At 47.3% G+C, this 17,210-nt stretch overlaps 1 protein-coding gene across 1 annotated transcript in view; it reads right to left on the reverse strand.

Moving 5' to 3' along the window:
- The window catches only part of FRMPD2 (FERM and PDZ domain containing 2), a gene marked incomplete at both ends in the record, with an annotated part of 96,861 nt that overhangs the window by 16,913 nt on the left and 62,738 nt on the right, over nucleotides 1-17,210 (reverse strand). Inside the window, 7 exon segments of the mRNA XM_082673625.1 lie at nucleotides 591-695; nucleotides 3,587-3,792; nucleotides 6,871-6,987; nucleotides 7,080-7,187; nucleotides 7,848-7,940; nucleotides 9,856-9,956; nucleotides 14,986-15,196. Of these exon segments, the coding sequence (XP_082529751.1) occupies nucleotides 591-695; nucleotides 3,587-3,792; nucleotides 6,871-6,987; nucleotides 7,080-7,187; nucleotides 7,848-7,940; nucleotides 9,856-9,956; nucleotides 14,986-15,196 (941 nt within the window).

Genomic DNA, 17,210 nt, shown 5'->3' on the forward strand with positions numbered 1-17,210 from the left:
ACATAGTATTTTGCAACTTTTTTTTTTAACTTAACAATAGATTATGAACATCCTTACAGGTCACTAAAGATCTAACTTTATCTTTTTCTTCTAATTTTTCCACGTATGTATACACACATACATAAAAATTTTTACATCAGTGGGATTATATAATATCATTCTTGTACAATTTTTATCCTCCCCCCTCCCGGGTCTGCCAGATGGAGCTCAGAAACCAAATGCAAAGTGTCTGTCCTGAATGGAGGTCTTACCAACCTGACGACCAGGGACCACCCCATTCACCTTTGGCTTGTGTCCCTGAAGCTCCACAATGCTACCCTCTCCTTATTGTCCAGCATAACCATAATTCCACCCACACTGCTTGGAGTGTCTGCTCTTCCCAAGTTTGCCATTGGTCTCCCAGTTTCACTTTGAACTCCCATCCCTCACTGAGGCCCCCACTGACTTTCTTGGTTCATCACTCTGACGTGTTGCTTGTACCCAGTGATCACTGGGTTATCAGAGGTTGGCACATGAGTGCAATGCCCACCAAGACTCCAGATGAACATCTTTCAACTGTTTACTTTCTAAGCTCTCCTAAGAATTCTTACAGTCACGCTGAATCCAAGTGTCCCATCTTCTTTAACCAGCTCCACGAAGTAGATTTCACTGGCATTGTTTTCTGAAGGTGATAGAGGACACGAAGAACCAGTACCCTGCCATGAATGAACAAACAAAAAGAAAGAAGAAGTGAAGGCACTGGCCCTGCCTAAGCAGATGACACCTCTTAGCTCTCACCTGCTCTCAGGAGCCAGCAGCATTGCACATCAAAAAAAAAACCCATAAGTTTCAGGGCTGGGCCAACAGGGGATTCACTCTCCGCTTAATCAGTTCCTCCCTGTATGACTTTGCACCTGTCTCTTGGTCTCTCCAGACTTTTTCCCCAATCCACGGAACTGCAACGAGAGATCACCTTCTAACAATGAGTATGAATGATGCCCAGCACATAACAGGGTCTCAGTAGATTCCGCCTGTTTCTACTCATGATGCAAATATCCTTATGAGAACTGAAGTCATCTAGACACTCCCTGGTAGCTTCACACATGACACCAGTCAAGTGAAGGCATGCTGGATACCAGATACACAGCAGCTTCTGGAGCAGAAGAAAACCTCAGGAGGACCTTCAATCATCTCTAGCAAGAGTAGCTATACTGGGTCTCTACTTTACAGTGGTTGAATGCTTGAGAGAAGAACAGAAAAGAGTATTTTCTACCTCATGCCAGGCATTTTGCTTGGTGCTGTGACATGCATGTCATGTTGATTCATCCGTCCAGTCATGCTACGAGATTAACTGAGCACCAAGAGAAGGTGTACATCCCCATCCTGGGTGATGGAGGAGAGCTGACACAAGGCCTGCTTTCAAAGGTGTGGGCAAGCAGTTAAAGAAACCGATGAGGAGAGCTAAGCACCCCGGGGCTAGAAACAGCAGATGCTCTTAACTTCCCTGAGCCTGAGGAGCGAGAGGGGGGATGGCTGATGGAACTGAGCGAGTGGTAAAGAGCTCGAGAGCAAAGAGCTCCTAACAGGAGCTGTGTTCTTCAGCAGAGGGTCACAGCCAACCTGAGCACAGGCAGGGTGACAAGCCAGTACTCACTCATCCCCCAGCTGCAGGCTCCCACTAGACTGTGAAATAAGAGAAAACCTATATAGTGGTCTCTGCCCCCCACTCCTGGCACAGAGCTCCTTCAACCCTTGTACTTTCCTAAGTGATGTATGTGGAATCTAAAAAAACAAACTCAGAAGCAGAGTAGTGGATTGGTAGTTGCCAGGGTGAGGGTGAGGGGTGGGCAGTGGAGAGTATGGGTGAAAGTGTCAGAGGGTACAAATTTCCAGTTATAAGGTAAATAATTTCTGGGTATGTAACGTACTGCATGGTTACTATAGTAGTTAGAAATACTGTATTGTATATTTGCAAGTTGCTAAGAGAGTATATCCAAAACGCTCTCCACACACACGTGCACACACACACACACACACACACACACACACACACACACACACACAATTTTAACTCTGTGAGGGGATGGACCTGCTAACTAGCCTTGTTGTGGTAATCATTTTGCTATATATGTGTGTGTATCTATACATATGTACATATGTATAGACACCCACATATATGTTAATTATATCACAATAAGTGATAAAAAATAAAATACAGGGATGTCTAAATTAAAAAAAAAAATTCCTAAGTGATAGGAGACTAGGAGCATCTTTTGTTCTAATATTTGGTCTTTGACCTCAGTTCCTGACACAGAGCTCTCAAATCCCTTGAAATTTTCTGGGTTATAAGAATGCCTTTTGTTCTAAAGAGGGAACTCTGGTTCCTGCGTAGCTTCAGGATGGGGGCTGGTCACCAGAAAACCAAGCCATGATTAGAAGCTTGAAACTTTCCGCTCCACTCAACCCCCCATCCTCTGGGAAGGCAAGAGGGGCTAGAGATTGAGCTACTGATGCACCATGCCTGCGTGCTGAAGCCTCCATAAAAATTTCAAAAGTATGGGATTCGTAGTTTCCAGGTTCATAAACACATCTATGCAGAGAGTACGGCACACCCTAACTCCACAGGGGCAGATGACGCTGCTCTCAGGACCCTTCTAGACCTCACCCTATGCATCTCTTCATCTGTCTCCTCCCTTGTACCTTTAAAACATCCTTTATAGTAAATCAGCGATAGCAAGGAACCTGTTTTCCTGGATCCTGTGAGCTGCTCTAGGAAATTAACAAACCCAAGGAGGGGGTCATTGGGACCTCCAATTTGCAGCCAAGTCAGACAGAAGTGTGGGTAACCTGGGGACCGACAGCTTCATTGTCATCTGGAGTGGAGGCTGTCTTGAGGGATGGGTCCTTCACCTGTGGGACCTGGTGCTAATTCCAGTCTGTTAGTGTCGGAATTGCTTGATGTGGAAAACCCACCCAACTGGTGTCAGAGTGTTGCGAGTGGGGTAGTAGTGTGAGATAAAGGAAAACAACTCTCTTTTCCTAGACACAGGGCTTCTGGGCAGAGCCAACCAGAAGACAGGGGGCTGACACAGTCTGTGAGTGTCAGCTCCACGGGGCCCAGAGAAAAACGGACAGAGGTCTGGAGGGGCAAAAGGAGACCTTTCCATCCAGTGTCTAAGGAAACACAGCTGGAGTCTGGCGGCCCTGGGACTAAAGCAGACAGTTCTCTGCATGCCAAAGCTGGCCTTTGTCTTCTTCCTCCTTGGTGTGTTGTCAAGAGCGAAGGCAATGAGTTGCAGCTTGAGGACTAACTAGAGACCAAGAATACAAGATGTCTGATTGTCCATGCGTTGCCCTCTGCAGAAGCCAGTTCACAGTTAAAATTAGTGACCGAGGACACTGAAACCTCAAACACTGAGCCCTGGCACTGCACTAGAAGCTTTGCCTTTTCCCCTTTATATTCTTCTCAACAACCATGCACTGTAAGTATTTATTTCCTGACATGGCAAATAGAGAACAAAGGGGGACTTTGGAGCCAAGGCTGTTGGGCTCCACAGCCTGTTCTCTTTCCTCCAGATTCTAGAGAGTGAAGCAAGGGAATGATTACCTTTAATGGTGGAGCAGACAGCTGAGGTCTCAGCCTGGGCATTAAGCTCTGAGTCCGAGCCATTTCCAGTTCTTCAATATTTCTTTCCTGGTCTTGTGTGTGTGATGAAAAACTTCCCAGGTGCCCGTTGCTCAGGCTGTCTGTAGAGAAGACCCCAGAGTTGGCCGTGCTATTCTTCTCCTCGCTTGAGGTATTTCCACAAACACCTATAAAAACAAGCCAAGAAGAAATCAACAGCTTGGAAAGGCTGGCGTCTCAGTGGCATTTCTATGTGGGGCACAGCATTTTCCTCCAATGACAGAGAGACCTTTTATAGCTGCTGGGAGCCATGTGAGTTTAGCACCCATGAGAGATGATGCTTTTAGAATAGAGGAAGGGACGATTCTGGATGTGTTCTTGAAACTTAAATAGAGCTTGTGTGACCCAATTATGAAAACACAGAAGCAACGGATGGTTATAATGGCAGTTCCCCCTTTTTAAGCTCTTGCCACATATGGGCACCACACACACACACACACACACACACACACACACACATATATTTATGTTTGTATATATATATATACACATGTACATATACGTATCTTTCCATGTTTTCAACACACCCACCAGGAAGGTGTGATCCCAGTTCATACACAAGGAAGCAGAGTCAAAAGGATTAAATCTTGCCCAAAACCCCACAACCGTCATGTTGCTCTTAAAGCCAGCCTCTTCCAGAGTCCCTGCTGAGCACACCTGTAATCACCCTGTGATCCAAAGTTCACCGTGTCTGGTTCTTTGGGGGGAACTTGGTACTAACCAGATGGTGGACTCCCTTTGGGTGAAGACTGGGCCACTGATTCCCATTTACCCCATGTCTGACCCTTGAGCTGGCACAGAGCAGAGGAAAGAACATGAGGTCAGGAATCACTAGGTAAAACCCTGGGCAAGGTAATTCACATTTTTGGACCTCAATTTCCTCATATCTAAAATAGAGATAATCTCAACTACCTCATAGGGTTGGTGAGGCTTAGAAATTAAATATAGAGAGATGTTTATACATGTAGAGAGAGAGAGAAAGAGATTACAGCTTAGTACATAGTACTAAGAGCCTCAATACGTGTATTTACCGTGCATATGTTAATATCAGCTATTCAACAAATGTATATGGGAGGAAGGAACACAGATCTTCTTTACATCTGGATATGTAGACACACAAGTAAGTTTACAACTTTTGATACAGACTCATTAGTACTCAGGAAAATGCCCAACTCACACAGTGGATAAACTTAATTTAATGAATCAGATTAGAAGTAGTTCAAGCCTAAAGGTATTCAGTAGAGAGCGGTGGGCCACCGTTCAGTAATGCCTTATTCCTGGCAATTTCTTTGTTTTTAACATCTTTATTGGAGCATAATTGCTTTACAATGGTGTGTTAGTTTCTGCTGTATAACAAAGTGAATCAGCTATACGTATACATATATCCCCATATCTCCTCCCTCTCGCGTCTCCCTCCCACCTTCCCTATCCCACCCCTCTAGGTGGTCACAAAGCACCGAGCTGATCTCCCTGCGCTATGCGGCTGCTTCTCACTAGCTATTCTACTGTCATTGTCCTTCTAGTAATGTTGTAAGCATGTGTTTATTTTCTTCCACACCCTCCACAAGAGACAAGGACAAGACTTATGACTGGATTAAAACGTCAAGCTGTGCAACGTATGTCCTGCCTAACGGAAATACAAGCTAGAACTTCTGCGGGTAATTAAAACTCAATCTGTAGTGGAGGGTGATGTCTGCTCCTGATGGGAAGGTTCTCTGTCTTGTCTTTGATCTCCAGTCTAGAGCACATGCCCCAACAGCAGCCCAACCAGATAGAAACTCACGGCGGTCAAGCCTCTGCCCACAGTGACCAGCCAGAGTCACTGTGGAAGCATCTTCCTCCAACAAAGGTGGCAGCTGTTTCGAGGAACCCCAACTGTGACCAGGCAGAGTTACCAACAGGTGACAGGGGCTCCAGGATGAGAGGACACGTAATTCACAGGCACTGTGGGTACTCCATCATCTGAAACTCTAAAGTGAGGTTGGAGCCTCGCAGACTTTGGGTGCCAGTTTTGGACATCCCCACCCCAGCAGGCCATCCTTGACACTGAATGGACCCCAGCTCAGCTGCATTATGTTTTCTGATTTTAAAAATAGGATGGTTTGATTGCTCCCCTCTGTCCTTTCCTGTGCAAAGTATGGAGGGAGATACAAGGACAGCTAAAACATTGTGGGAAGAACAGTGACAGTGTAGGAAATCCAACAGAGCAGTGAGCTGGGGCAGGTGCTGTGGAAGGGCCGGGCTAGCCCCTGGGTCAGGTCCAAGCACAGGATGAAAGGCGCATGGCTAAGGCCCCAGCTTTGCCAGCCCCCATCCCCCCACAGCTTCTGGACGAAGGGCAGATGCAGCACCTGGAAAGCCACCTGGTGATGGTGTGTACCTGTGCAAGAGTGAGAGAGGGCATGTGGTTTTCAGAGGCCAAGGCCAACGGGGTGACTGCATTTAGGACCCAGAAAATGCTGGCTGGTGTGACATGAAGCATTTCTGTACATGAGAGGAGATTGTACAAAGCTCCTAGAGTGTGGGCCTGGCTTTGTAGGCAGCCTTCTGGAAAATTGCAGGATCACCCAACCAAAAAGCTGTGGTGAGCCCGGGTAACTGGGAGGGAGAGGGATATTAACATCCCCCCATTACCACCCCAAACCTGACCCAGATAAACAGAGTCATCTTATTCTTCAGTACAGGCAATTGTTGGATAGCTATCTAAAGGACGAATAAAATCATCTTTAAAAAAAACAACCTTTACTCTTTTGGTTGATCTCTAACATGCTGAGTCTTAACCAAATTAGAACAGAATGCTTGTTATGCGCTTCAGCTTCAAGAAGAGCCCCCTGTCTCCTTCCCACCAGATTCCACGACTAAGCCCCAAATATGTAGAATTACTGCAGTAGCCGCTTTCAATAAGGCCTTGGCTGATTGAAAGAACATCGTTCCTGTCATGCGAGAAGAGTGGCAGAGAAACACACAATAGCTGCATCTAATAAAGAACTAGAGTAGGCTTCTCCCATTTAGCAGGACAAGCAATGGTAGAGCGCATTCTGCCCCTGAAATTGCAGAGTTTATTGATTTGTGCCAAAGCCACTATCACGAGAGAGGTAATACAAGAGACCTACACGGACTTAAAGCCCCAGTACTCTGTGTTTGTAGAAATGTACTCCTGAAAATAAAGGAGGCTCTCCAGCTTCTGAAAGCGGGTTAAGACATACCTTTTGACTGAGAAATGATTAATTCTATGTTGTCAGGAGAATTCTGAATCATTCTAACAGCCATGTCGAATGTGAAGCCCTCCAGACTGATGTGATTCAAGGCTAGTATCTGCCCTCCTGAAAAAATAAGAGATCTCAATAATCCCATCAAGGAAATGAGAAAGAGCAGTTCCTTAAAGCAGCATCTCTGGCAATCAAAAATGACATACCTGGTTTGATCTTTTTAGCTTTTTCAGCTGGTCCCCCAGGTATAATAGAAGATATAAAGATGCCAGGATCAACTTTGCCTACATCCTCTCCCTCATTAATGACAAAACCTATAATCCAATTATATGAAAGAAGATGATACTTAATGATTTTGCAGCTCAGAGAGGTTAGGTTATTTGCTTGAGATCACACAGCTACTAAGTAGCAATGCTGATATTTGTACCTAGGTCCTCTGATTCTCCAACAGCTCTTTCTACTCTGCCATGACAGATGGAGGAAAGTGGATTGTCCCGCATTCATAAGCACAACTACAGCTAGGAACATTATGTATTATTGTTCCAATACATAATCAGATCGGGAAAAAAAGATGATTTTTAATCAAGTAACCCTTCTCTTCTTAAGGGTCTTCGAATGTGGTAAATAGTAAGAGATGAAAAAGATTGACTACTCTTCCCCATCCCTAAGAATCTAAATATGCTAGAGAAAGGTTATTACGTGGTATTAGACGGAAAAGCCTTTTTCTATCTTATACTTAGATTTTCAAGATCTGCACCCCAAAACCTGATCAGGCCTAAAAGGAAACTTTGACCCCAACATCCCATTGCTGGTTAGGGACATTTAAAGGGAAGAAAAAGAAGTGATCACTGAAAAAGGCAAATGGGGGAGGACAGGCAGGAAAAGGGAGTAGAAAAGTCTAAAGGGAAGATAGCACACCCCTCCCCTCTGCCCAGAGGGAAAGACTGGGTCCCCCCTGCCAGGAGCCCTCTTACCAAAACCACGGCGCGGATCCCGGCTCAGTGCCACGCGCACAATTTCTCGATCTGGTTCGGCTGTAAAGCTCCTTCTCCTCTTATTTTGTGGCCCTGGAAGTGGAAACAAAGCCCCACCCACATTGTGCTTTTCCCCTAAATTATCAGAGACCTAATACAAAAGGTGTGAACACTATTTCACACACACGCACAAGGCTGGGCATGGATGGCTGAACACATACTTTTTTTTTAAATAAGTTTTTAAAATTTATTTTACTGAAGTACAGTTGATCTACAATGTTGTGTTAATTTCTGCTATACAGCAAAGTGGTTCAGGTATACATATATATACATTCTTTTCATATTCTTTTCCATTATGGTTTATCACAGGATATTGAATATAGTTCCCTGTGCTATACAATAGGACCTTGCTGTTTATCCATCCTATATATAATAGTTTGCATCTGCTAATCCCAAACTCCCAATCCATCCTTCCCCCAGCCCCCTCCCCCTTGGCAACCACAAGTCTGTTCTCTACGTCTGTGAGTCTGTTTCTATTTTGTAGAAAAGTCCATCTGTGAACACATACTTCTGATTAGCCTCACCAGGTCAGTGTTGGCTCATCAAGGGCAGAGGCAAAGGCAGGTGGGCCATGGTGCTTGCTCTGCATGACTTCCTACAGCTATTCATTTTTCTGCATTGGTCTTGGGACAAGACAGAATCTGAGCAGAGGTGACCTTGCTGGCAGTGAAAACTGAAACTAAAGTTGGAGCACAGAGATGAGACGGCAAAGCCTTCCCCTCTTGGACCCCGAACAGTAGGGGGTGATAGGGCCCTGCAGCCCAGCACAGGTTTCCCCCAGCTTGGGTCTTGGAGGGGACCCAAGGCAGAGCCCTGACGGGCAATCCAGTGCTGACCACAGAGCACGTGGAAAAATCCCCAAAGAGTGACCCACCCTCCAGCGTTTTCCACATCGCTCCCTCCCCCAAGGGGCCATGGTGGGACCTGCACACAGTTCACGGTAAAGAGCCACCTGGTGGTATTCCAGATCCAATCCCAGGCTTAATGCTCATCAAATATAAATATCTTCTCTAGCTCAGGAATCTCTTTGCCTTTATGTCCCACTGGGGACCTGCCTGGAGGATATATGACAGAGGGGAATGTCGCCTGCCCTGTATATGTTTTCTGGTGAGTAGTGGGAGATGATATTCTGGGCCCATAGGAAGAGTTGTAAAGAAAATGAAGGATACGTGTTTCCAGCCACGCCCCTCCACAGCAGGTATTCCTCACGCTGGACCCGAGCGCTGGGAATCTTCACCAGTGCTAACGCATTTAGAATCTATGTGCTCAGCCCAAGCCAAAGGTGGACATCATGGGCTTTTCCCAGCCATAAGTAGTTTTGTTTTTTTTTAACATCTTTATTGGAGTATAATTGCTTTACAATGGTGTGTTAGTTTCTGCTTTATAACAAAGTGAATCAGCTATACATATACATGTATCCCCATATCTCCTCCCTCTTGTGTCTCCCTCCCACCCTCCCTATCCCACCCCTCTAGGTGACCACAAAGCACCAAGCTGATCTCCCTGTGCTATGCAGCTGCTTCCCACTAGCTATCTATTTTACATTTGGTAGTGTATATATGTTCATGCCACTCTCTCACTTCGTCCCAGCTTACCCTTCCCCTCCCCGTGTCCTCAAGTCCATTCTCTACGTCTGCGTCTTTATTCCTGTCCTGCCCCTATGTTCTTCAGGGCCTTTTTTTTTTTTTTTAGATTCCATATATATGTGTTAGCATACGGTATTTGTTTTTCTCTTTCTTACTTACTTCACTCTGTATGACAGAATACTCTGGTTTCTCTTCAGATCGAATAAATCTTTCACCTTCTACGTAAGTAGTTTTGAGATTAATGGAAAAGCAAAAAGATTGTGAACATTACTGGGGAAGCAAAATGAAGTAGTGGCAAAAGATTGAAAGCAAGAGTCACGTGTAAGGTTTCCTTTACCCCAAGCCCACGGCTTGGCCCGTACCTGTGTGTGTGCTCTGAGCAGGCCGTCCAGAGAGAGGGTCACAAGTCGTTGGCTTCTGGGTCAAACAGATGTGCTCCAGCTGCTCGTGGCCAGGGCAGGGCCTGCAGGGAAAGTCAACAAGATGAGGTAAGATGCCCCTAGAAGGCAACTTCCTGCCATTCTGAGTGTGGGTGGTGGCCCCTTGCTCATCAGTCAACAGATCCATAGACAGATCCCATCAAGGGCTGATCTGGTTATCAGAAGTACACTGGAAAGAATGGCTTTGGGGGCTTTCTATCTTAGAGGGGACCCTAGAGTCACCCAGGCCCCCTATGAACCTCCCACTATCTCTCCTTTGAGTTGAATAAGCAGCCCTTCCAAACCTCCATTTCCTTAACCAGAAAATAAGAATATTCCTATTTCCTAGACTTGTGATGGCCCCAAAATGAGGTAGTAAGTATAAAGCACTCATGCTTTTAGTGGGTCCTGATTTTTCTGTTGTTTGCTTTTTCAGCTGGGCCAGCCATGTTCCAACACCTCCACTGTGATGTTCCAGCACCTCCACTGAGGGCTTCACACAGTAACTTACCTGCTTGATCCTTGCAGATACTGGAGTTGGCGACCCCCTAGTAATACTGAGCTGAAAACAAGAATCTTTCATGCCGGCATTCAGTTGGCTTTGCCGAGCCAGCATTCTAGCAAACAAAGGATGTTCTAGGCCCTAGAAGAATAATGAATTAAGTGGGGACCCTGCCCGACCCACAGGGTCAGCTCTGCTCAAGATAAGCTACATCCAGGGATGAACAAAGTAGAGAGTGAGCAGAAAGAACAGAGGCAAAGCCACAGGACTTAGAGCCTGGAAAAAGCCAGCACTGGGCCTCATCTGAAGAAGGAAGGCCAGGAGGTCGACCATCTGAACAGATCCATCAGCCCTTCATCACCCAGGTTGGCCCCAACCTCAGGGAGCCCACACCTGCCCCACTGCTTTAGGCAGCCGGCCCAAGGCAGGGATGGGTGCTGCCACCGCACCTCTCACTGCAACCTGGGATCAGTGATGCCCGGTGCTCCGGGCACAGAGCCTGGCGCTGTTCAAGGGGCCAGACCTAGAAAGGGAAGAAGAGAAGCGATGGGGGAGAGAAGGCAGATGCAGGGCGAGGGACGAGCACAGGGCCGTTCTTCAGAGATTAGGGAGGAGGCCTCACTCTAACCCAGCTCCTGTTCATACTATGCATTTCAGCAAGTTCAGCCCAAGTTGACTGAGATCCGACTAGATGTCAGGCCCCAGGCTGGCAAGGGACTGAGGGTAAAGGTGAGTCAGACATGGGCTCTGCCTTCTGGGAGCTCCCAGCCCACTGCGAGTTTCAGGATGGGTGCCTTTCATGCCATCTAGAGCTGACCTAAGTGCCCAGGGAGAGGCTTTGGCAGAGCACTCCTGGGTTTCAAAGAAGGAGATACCCCAGCAGACCTAGAGGGGCCAAGGAAGGCCACAAGGGAGGGCCTCTGGAGAAAGGAAGGGATTTTCTCCTTTAGGCTGCCACGGCCCATGTGATCCAAGTCACACGTGCAAGTCTATTGTTTAAAAAGGATAAAAAGCAGCATCTACTGCAAATCACAAAGAGACTAACACTGTGTGATTCCACGTGTACAGTAGAGTGAGGTCCTTAAAGTAGTCAAATTCATAGAAACAGAAAGTAGAATGATGGTTACCAGGGTCTCAGGGAGTGGGGATGGGGACTTGTCTTTTAATGGTCATAGGTTCCGTTTGGTAAGATGAGAAGAATTCTGGCTGCACACCAATGTGAACATACTTAACAGTACGCTGCTGTCCACTTAAAAATGGTTAAAAGGGTGAATTTTATGTTATGTATATGTTACCACAATTAAAATAAGCTTTTAAAAATGCAAACCTAAAGAAAATAATGCCATTTACGGAAAGTCTCCGCATGCTGGCCTCAGAGCTGAGGAGGAGACAGGCACATTACTGTTCTCTGGAAGCTCCCCGTTTACAGGACAGATAGATGCATGTGGATGTCGGGGTGGAGGGACCCTGGGGGCAGCGGCTTGAAGGCGAGCCAGTGGTGCTGGCCAGGGCAGTCAGGAAAGGCTCACAGAAAAGGTGCCATGAAGTAGGTGGGGCAGGGATTGTATGTCAGGGTTGGCACCCTGATGGCATCCCCGTTCTAAGCAGTGCTGAGCACACAGCTGCTCAGGCTTGACACTGGGAAGCGGGTCCCATCTCTTGCATGTCAGTGTCTGCATGCCATCCCATCCTTCCCGTCCTGGCTCTGGCCCGCTGGTCAGCAGCACCACCTGCTCCTGCCACACGGGCCCTCTGCTTGTCACCTCTGTGAGCGCCATGAGGCAGGGGCTGTGTCCGTCCTGCTGACTACTGAGTCCTCAGTGCACAGCTCGGGGCTGGCGCACAGCAGGCACTAAACCAATTTTTGTAGCAAGAGGAACTGGGCCTTCGCTCATGGCATTCCTGCCTATCTCCCCTCCTTCTCACTGTGCCCAAACCCACGGTTGGTCAAGACCAGCTGTCACTTCCCCCATGCAGCCCTCCTCTGTCCCCTTACTTGGAAATTACCTCACTCTCGGGGGAGCGATAAAGCTGTACCTGTGTCTGCCTTAAACATTTAACCATTCTATCCCCTTTAAGAGGGTTTGTGTTCTTACCTTCTCCCCTAGAGACTAGGGGAAGGGCACCAACATTAGGACACTCATCACAGACTCATCCCATCTTCAGGGTTCTATAACACCATTTAATTCCCACAGCCACCCAGTGGGGTGGGCATCACTGCTCCCACCACTAGACAAATGAGGAAAGAGAGGCACGGGTGTTACAAACCACTAGCGCAACATCACACGCAGCAGACAGCTGAGTAGGTGTAGGTGGATTTCCATGGCATTGGACTCGTTCCAGCACCCTGCCTGAAGGGGACCCTGGGCTGGGTGATCTTTGCACCAGCCACAGCAAGGATGATGCACTTCTCATCCGTGCACAGGGATGACAGAGCCGGATGGATGCAGCCCTTGTCCCACCTCAGACCGACCAGAGCAGTGGTGGGCAGTGCCACCTGAGCTCAGCCTCAGCTCGTGCTGATCTAGCCTCAGATACGGTCCTCTTTCTGCCCTAGAGCTTCTTGAGCGTCTTGGGCATCTCACACAGCCCCTCTATCCCCCCACCTTGCCCAACGGTATAGGAGAGTTCATACCTCCCACAGACAAGCTTGCACCAGAGCGGGATGGGAGCCGGTGCACAAGTGTCCACTCCCTGGTCCTTCAGACAATTCTGGGAGGGCTTCTGTGCACTTCCCATGGAATTAAGCCCTGGCTGCCCACAGCAGCTATCTTGATGACACTGCCCCCTTTCTTTTCACTTTCCCTCCTCCCCTGTCTCACTTACCCTGCTCACTCCTGCTTCTCGGCATCACCTCCACAAAAACCACCTGCACCCAAGTCATTGTCTTGGGCTGTGCTTCTGGGGACCTTCCAGATGGCCAGAGACCCAGATTTCCCTTTTCATGGAAGGTGACCCATAACCTCTGACGTGAGTTACTAAGGGTTGTGAAAGTCTGGCATTCATAAACTAAAATTAGAGGAGAACCAGAGATTACTGAGGACTCCAGTTCAGCTTCCTGTTGAGAAGGCTGGCTGCCATGCAGTGCTGCCAGTCCCCTCCTGTGCATGCCCACTGGCAGGTCACTGGAAGGGTGCTTTGCAGTCAACACATTCTCAAGGTGGCCTTGAGTCAGTCATGGCTTCTTCAGGCTTTTAATCTATAAAGTGTTATAAAGTACTATCAGTTTGATGACAGATTAAAGATGGCCACATATGCTTTGACACTCCTACATCAGGAGGTGGGGACTGTTTCTGCTGCCCCTGAATCTGCGCTGACATGTGACTACTTTGACCAAGAGAGTATGGCAGAAGTGACCACGTGCCAGCTCCAGGCCCAGGCTTTTAGGAGACTGGCAGCTCGCCTTGGGCCCTTGGAGCCCTGAGCTGCCATGTAGACGCCTCACTACCTTCTACATGGAGGCACCATATGGAGAGGGCCTGAGACCACACTGGGACTGAGAAGGGCCCAGCTGAGCTCACCATCCCAGCCATCCCCACTGAGGGCCTGGGCACATGCACAACACAGTCCTGGAGCCTCCAGGCCAGTCCTGATGAGTACCCTCAAGAGAAGCAGAAGAATCGCCCAGCCGAGCCCTGCCTAAATTTGTAACCCAGAAAATCGTGAAACAGAATAACAAAATGCGTGTTGTTTTAAGTCACTATGCTTTGGAGTTGTTTGTTACGTGGTAACAATAATAGATAGTTTTGCTTCATCATTATTGAGTTAGTTCGCAGTGCGTGGTGATGCATACTTGCATCAACAGAATCTGGAGCAGTAATTTTCTAAGAATTACTTTAAGATATAATATATGCATTGCAATTCAAATCAATCACCCATACCCTCTTGCTGAAGCAGATGTATAACTCATTCCAAAAAACAGCTCCCTCCCACAGCCCCCTTCATTGGTCCTGTGCTGCCTGTGAATCTGTGCTATTTATAGAACTTGTAATGTAAGTGCAATCCAACTTCGAGGCTATTTTAAAATTTATGGATCATTATGTTATAATATGAAGTTGTGTTGATAAGCTCATTATTTTCCCTTGCAAATTAAACTGCAAGCAATCCATCAAAAGAGAAAGCATCGGCAATGTAGAGCTTAGGAGTATAGACTCCAGGGCCAGCTGTGTGTGTTCAAGTCTCACGCTGGGAGAAAACAGAAAGTACTTCACAGGGTTGTGAGGGCTAATGTAGTTGATGGGTACAGTGCTTAGAACAGTACCTGGCTAAATAGGCTATTGCAACTTTTTTATTTTGTTCCCTTCAATTTTGTATCATCACCTAGCTCTTTCTCCACCAAAAGATAGAGCAACGCAGCAGGGAGACACGGGATGTCTGTCTCGTGTCTAGCATAGATCTGGCCCATAGCTGCCCTTCGGGAAATCTCTGTGGATTTAGTTGATAATTACCCAATGAATGCATACTTCCCTTAGACATTTGACATCCTTTAAACAATGTCTTCACGTATGGATTACTCCAGAGCACCAAGTACATGATGCTTTGGGCCCACAGAACAGATATGTCAAACCCACCTGCCTCTGAGCCCTTGCGCCCTGGTCCCCTTGCTGGTGTCCACAGTGAAGTTATCCAGTGACGTGTGTAGCAGGCCTCCTGCCGCACCCTCCAGCCCGGGTACAAACAGTGCATTTTCTGAGCATGACAGTCTCTGGATCCAAGTGAGCGGCTTGGACTGGGCCAGGTGTGCAAGACTCAGATTGGCCATTTGCACACACTTATCATAATCTGCAATGTGGGAGAAACAGATAAACATAAATACTCACAAGAATGATGCTGGTCCCATCGCTCTTGTGGCAGCCACACATCACAGGCCCCAGGCTCTGTCCTGGCTTTTCTTTGTCTGCATGGAGGGGCCTATTTTTCCTCCTGCTAGCTCGTGGAGCTCCTGTGATTAGCCCTGAGAATGCCACGTCTGCCTAATTAGCACTGACTAAGGAAAGAAAACTCAGACACACAGGAAGGAGGAAACAAGATGCCCTCCACCCCCTGGCAGCTGACAGGCCTTGGAGCCATGGTTCACGGCAGTGTCACAGCGCCAGCAGAGCCTTGTATAAAATTAACCGCTGCCATCCGCTCTGCTCGCTGCCTTTACAAACCATCCTCCAAACGTTGTTTTAACAAATAGGTCTGCAAACTACCTGAGCTCCCAAGATTACGCTCTGCCCTGCGGAATGTAACCTTTCATCTCTACACGGCTTAGTTTCCTTGGTAATAATATTTAAGATCCGATTTTCTGAAATATGAATACGGATCAGTTGTGTTGTCTCCCAGCTTTCACACTTCCCTTCCTCCCTGCCTGCAAAAAGAGGTAACAAATGATTCTAATGAGCCCAGGAATGTGAGTGGTTCTCACCACTTCACTCTTCACGTCATTCGTAGGAAACTGGATTTGATAGATAGATTCCTTAAATTAACTAGGATTTACACAAAGCCCAGTTTGTATTTTGAAAAAAGTAAATGATGACTGTGTTCCAACCATCTGTTCCCTGTTAAAACCAAGAAGGAAAGAATGCTCGGGCACACGGCGTTTGTATGGCTCCAGTCATACGTGTGTTTGTGTGTGTGTGCATATCTAAAGCACAGTGAAATGCCTTCACTGACAGCATGCTCATGAACATTTATTTCCTCAAGCAGACAGCCCCCCTTTCCTACAATGGTGCCTGGTTCATTGTCGGGACTGTACCCACTGAAAAAGGTAGACTTTAGAAAATACTTTTGGAGAACGTTCTGTGTCTAGGAGGCATTAGGTACCATCATTCACATACAGTAGGCAAGGAAGAAGGGAGGACTAAAAGCAATGTGAATATGACCTGCAGCTTTTGCAGAAATTGTCCAGTATCTGACTCCAGAGCTTGGACCTGCTCAGACACATAGCAGCAATGACTGTAATATCCACACCAGCAGTTCACACATCCTGCATGCTTATTACATGCCAGGCCCAGTGGTAAGCATGTTATCGGCATTGTCACATTTAATCCTCACAATAACCCTGTGGGGTAGATATTATTATACCCATTTTATAGATGAGGAAAAGTGAGTCTAAGAGAGAGTTAACAATTTGCTCAAGGTCCCAGGGCTTGTAGGTGGTAGAGCAGGACTCACACTCAGCTGACTCCACAGTCCACGCCAGAAAATGGACGTATAGAGGACATGGAGATACAAACAGTAGCACAGGAGATTCATCTGAAGCATGCCTAGCCCTCTGATCGCTAAGGTCTAAAGGGATAGTGATCTTAGCTTTAATTGAGGTGTATATTAATACTCACAGGGGGACATTTCACGGAAAGAAAGTGGTGACAGAGAGAGGCTCAGAGAAGTTTTATGGGTTTCAAGGGAGCCTTCATATAGAGGTTGGAGGTGCAGGAAGAAGGGGCCGCCCCCTGGGGGAGGAGGACTCCCAGAAGGTAGCAGATGAATGAGAGCATCACAGCTCTGGGTCCTGAGCAGGGCTTTGTCCCCGCAAGAAGCTGGAGAACAACAGAGCACTGGGGAGGATGCTCTGTTAACAGGACAGATCACACAGTGAGGTCAGGGAATGAGAGTCTGGATGTCAGACACTTAGCATCAGGCATTCAGCATGAAGCAGGGGGGCTCCTGGGGCTGGTGGGGTTGGTGGGAAATGCTGTTATCATTATTAGACCTTAGCTTAGCGGGGTTCAATTGGCTGGACAAATGGTGCAGGAAGGATTGGTTGGTAGGTAGGAGAGCCAAGGGTTGATAACCTTTCAGGAATGGAAGG

This window comes from Grampus griseus, assembly GCF_964374135.1.
Source record: "Grampus griseus genome assembly, chromosome: 16".
NCBI classification, from domain to species: Eukaryota; Metazoa; Chordata; class Mammalia; order Artiodactyla; family Delphinidae; genus Grampus; species Grampus griseus.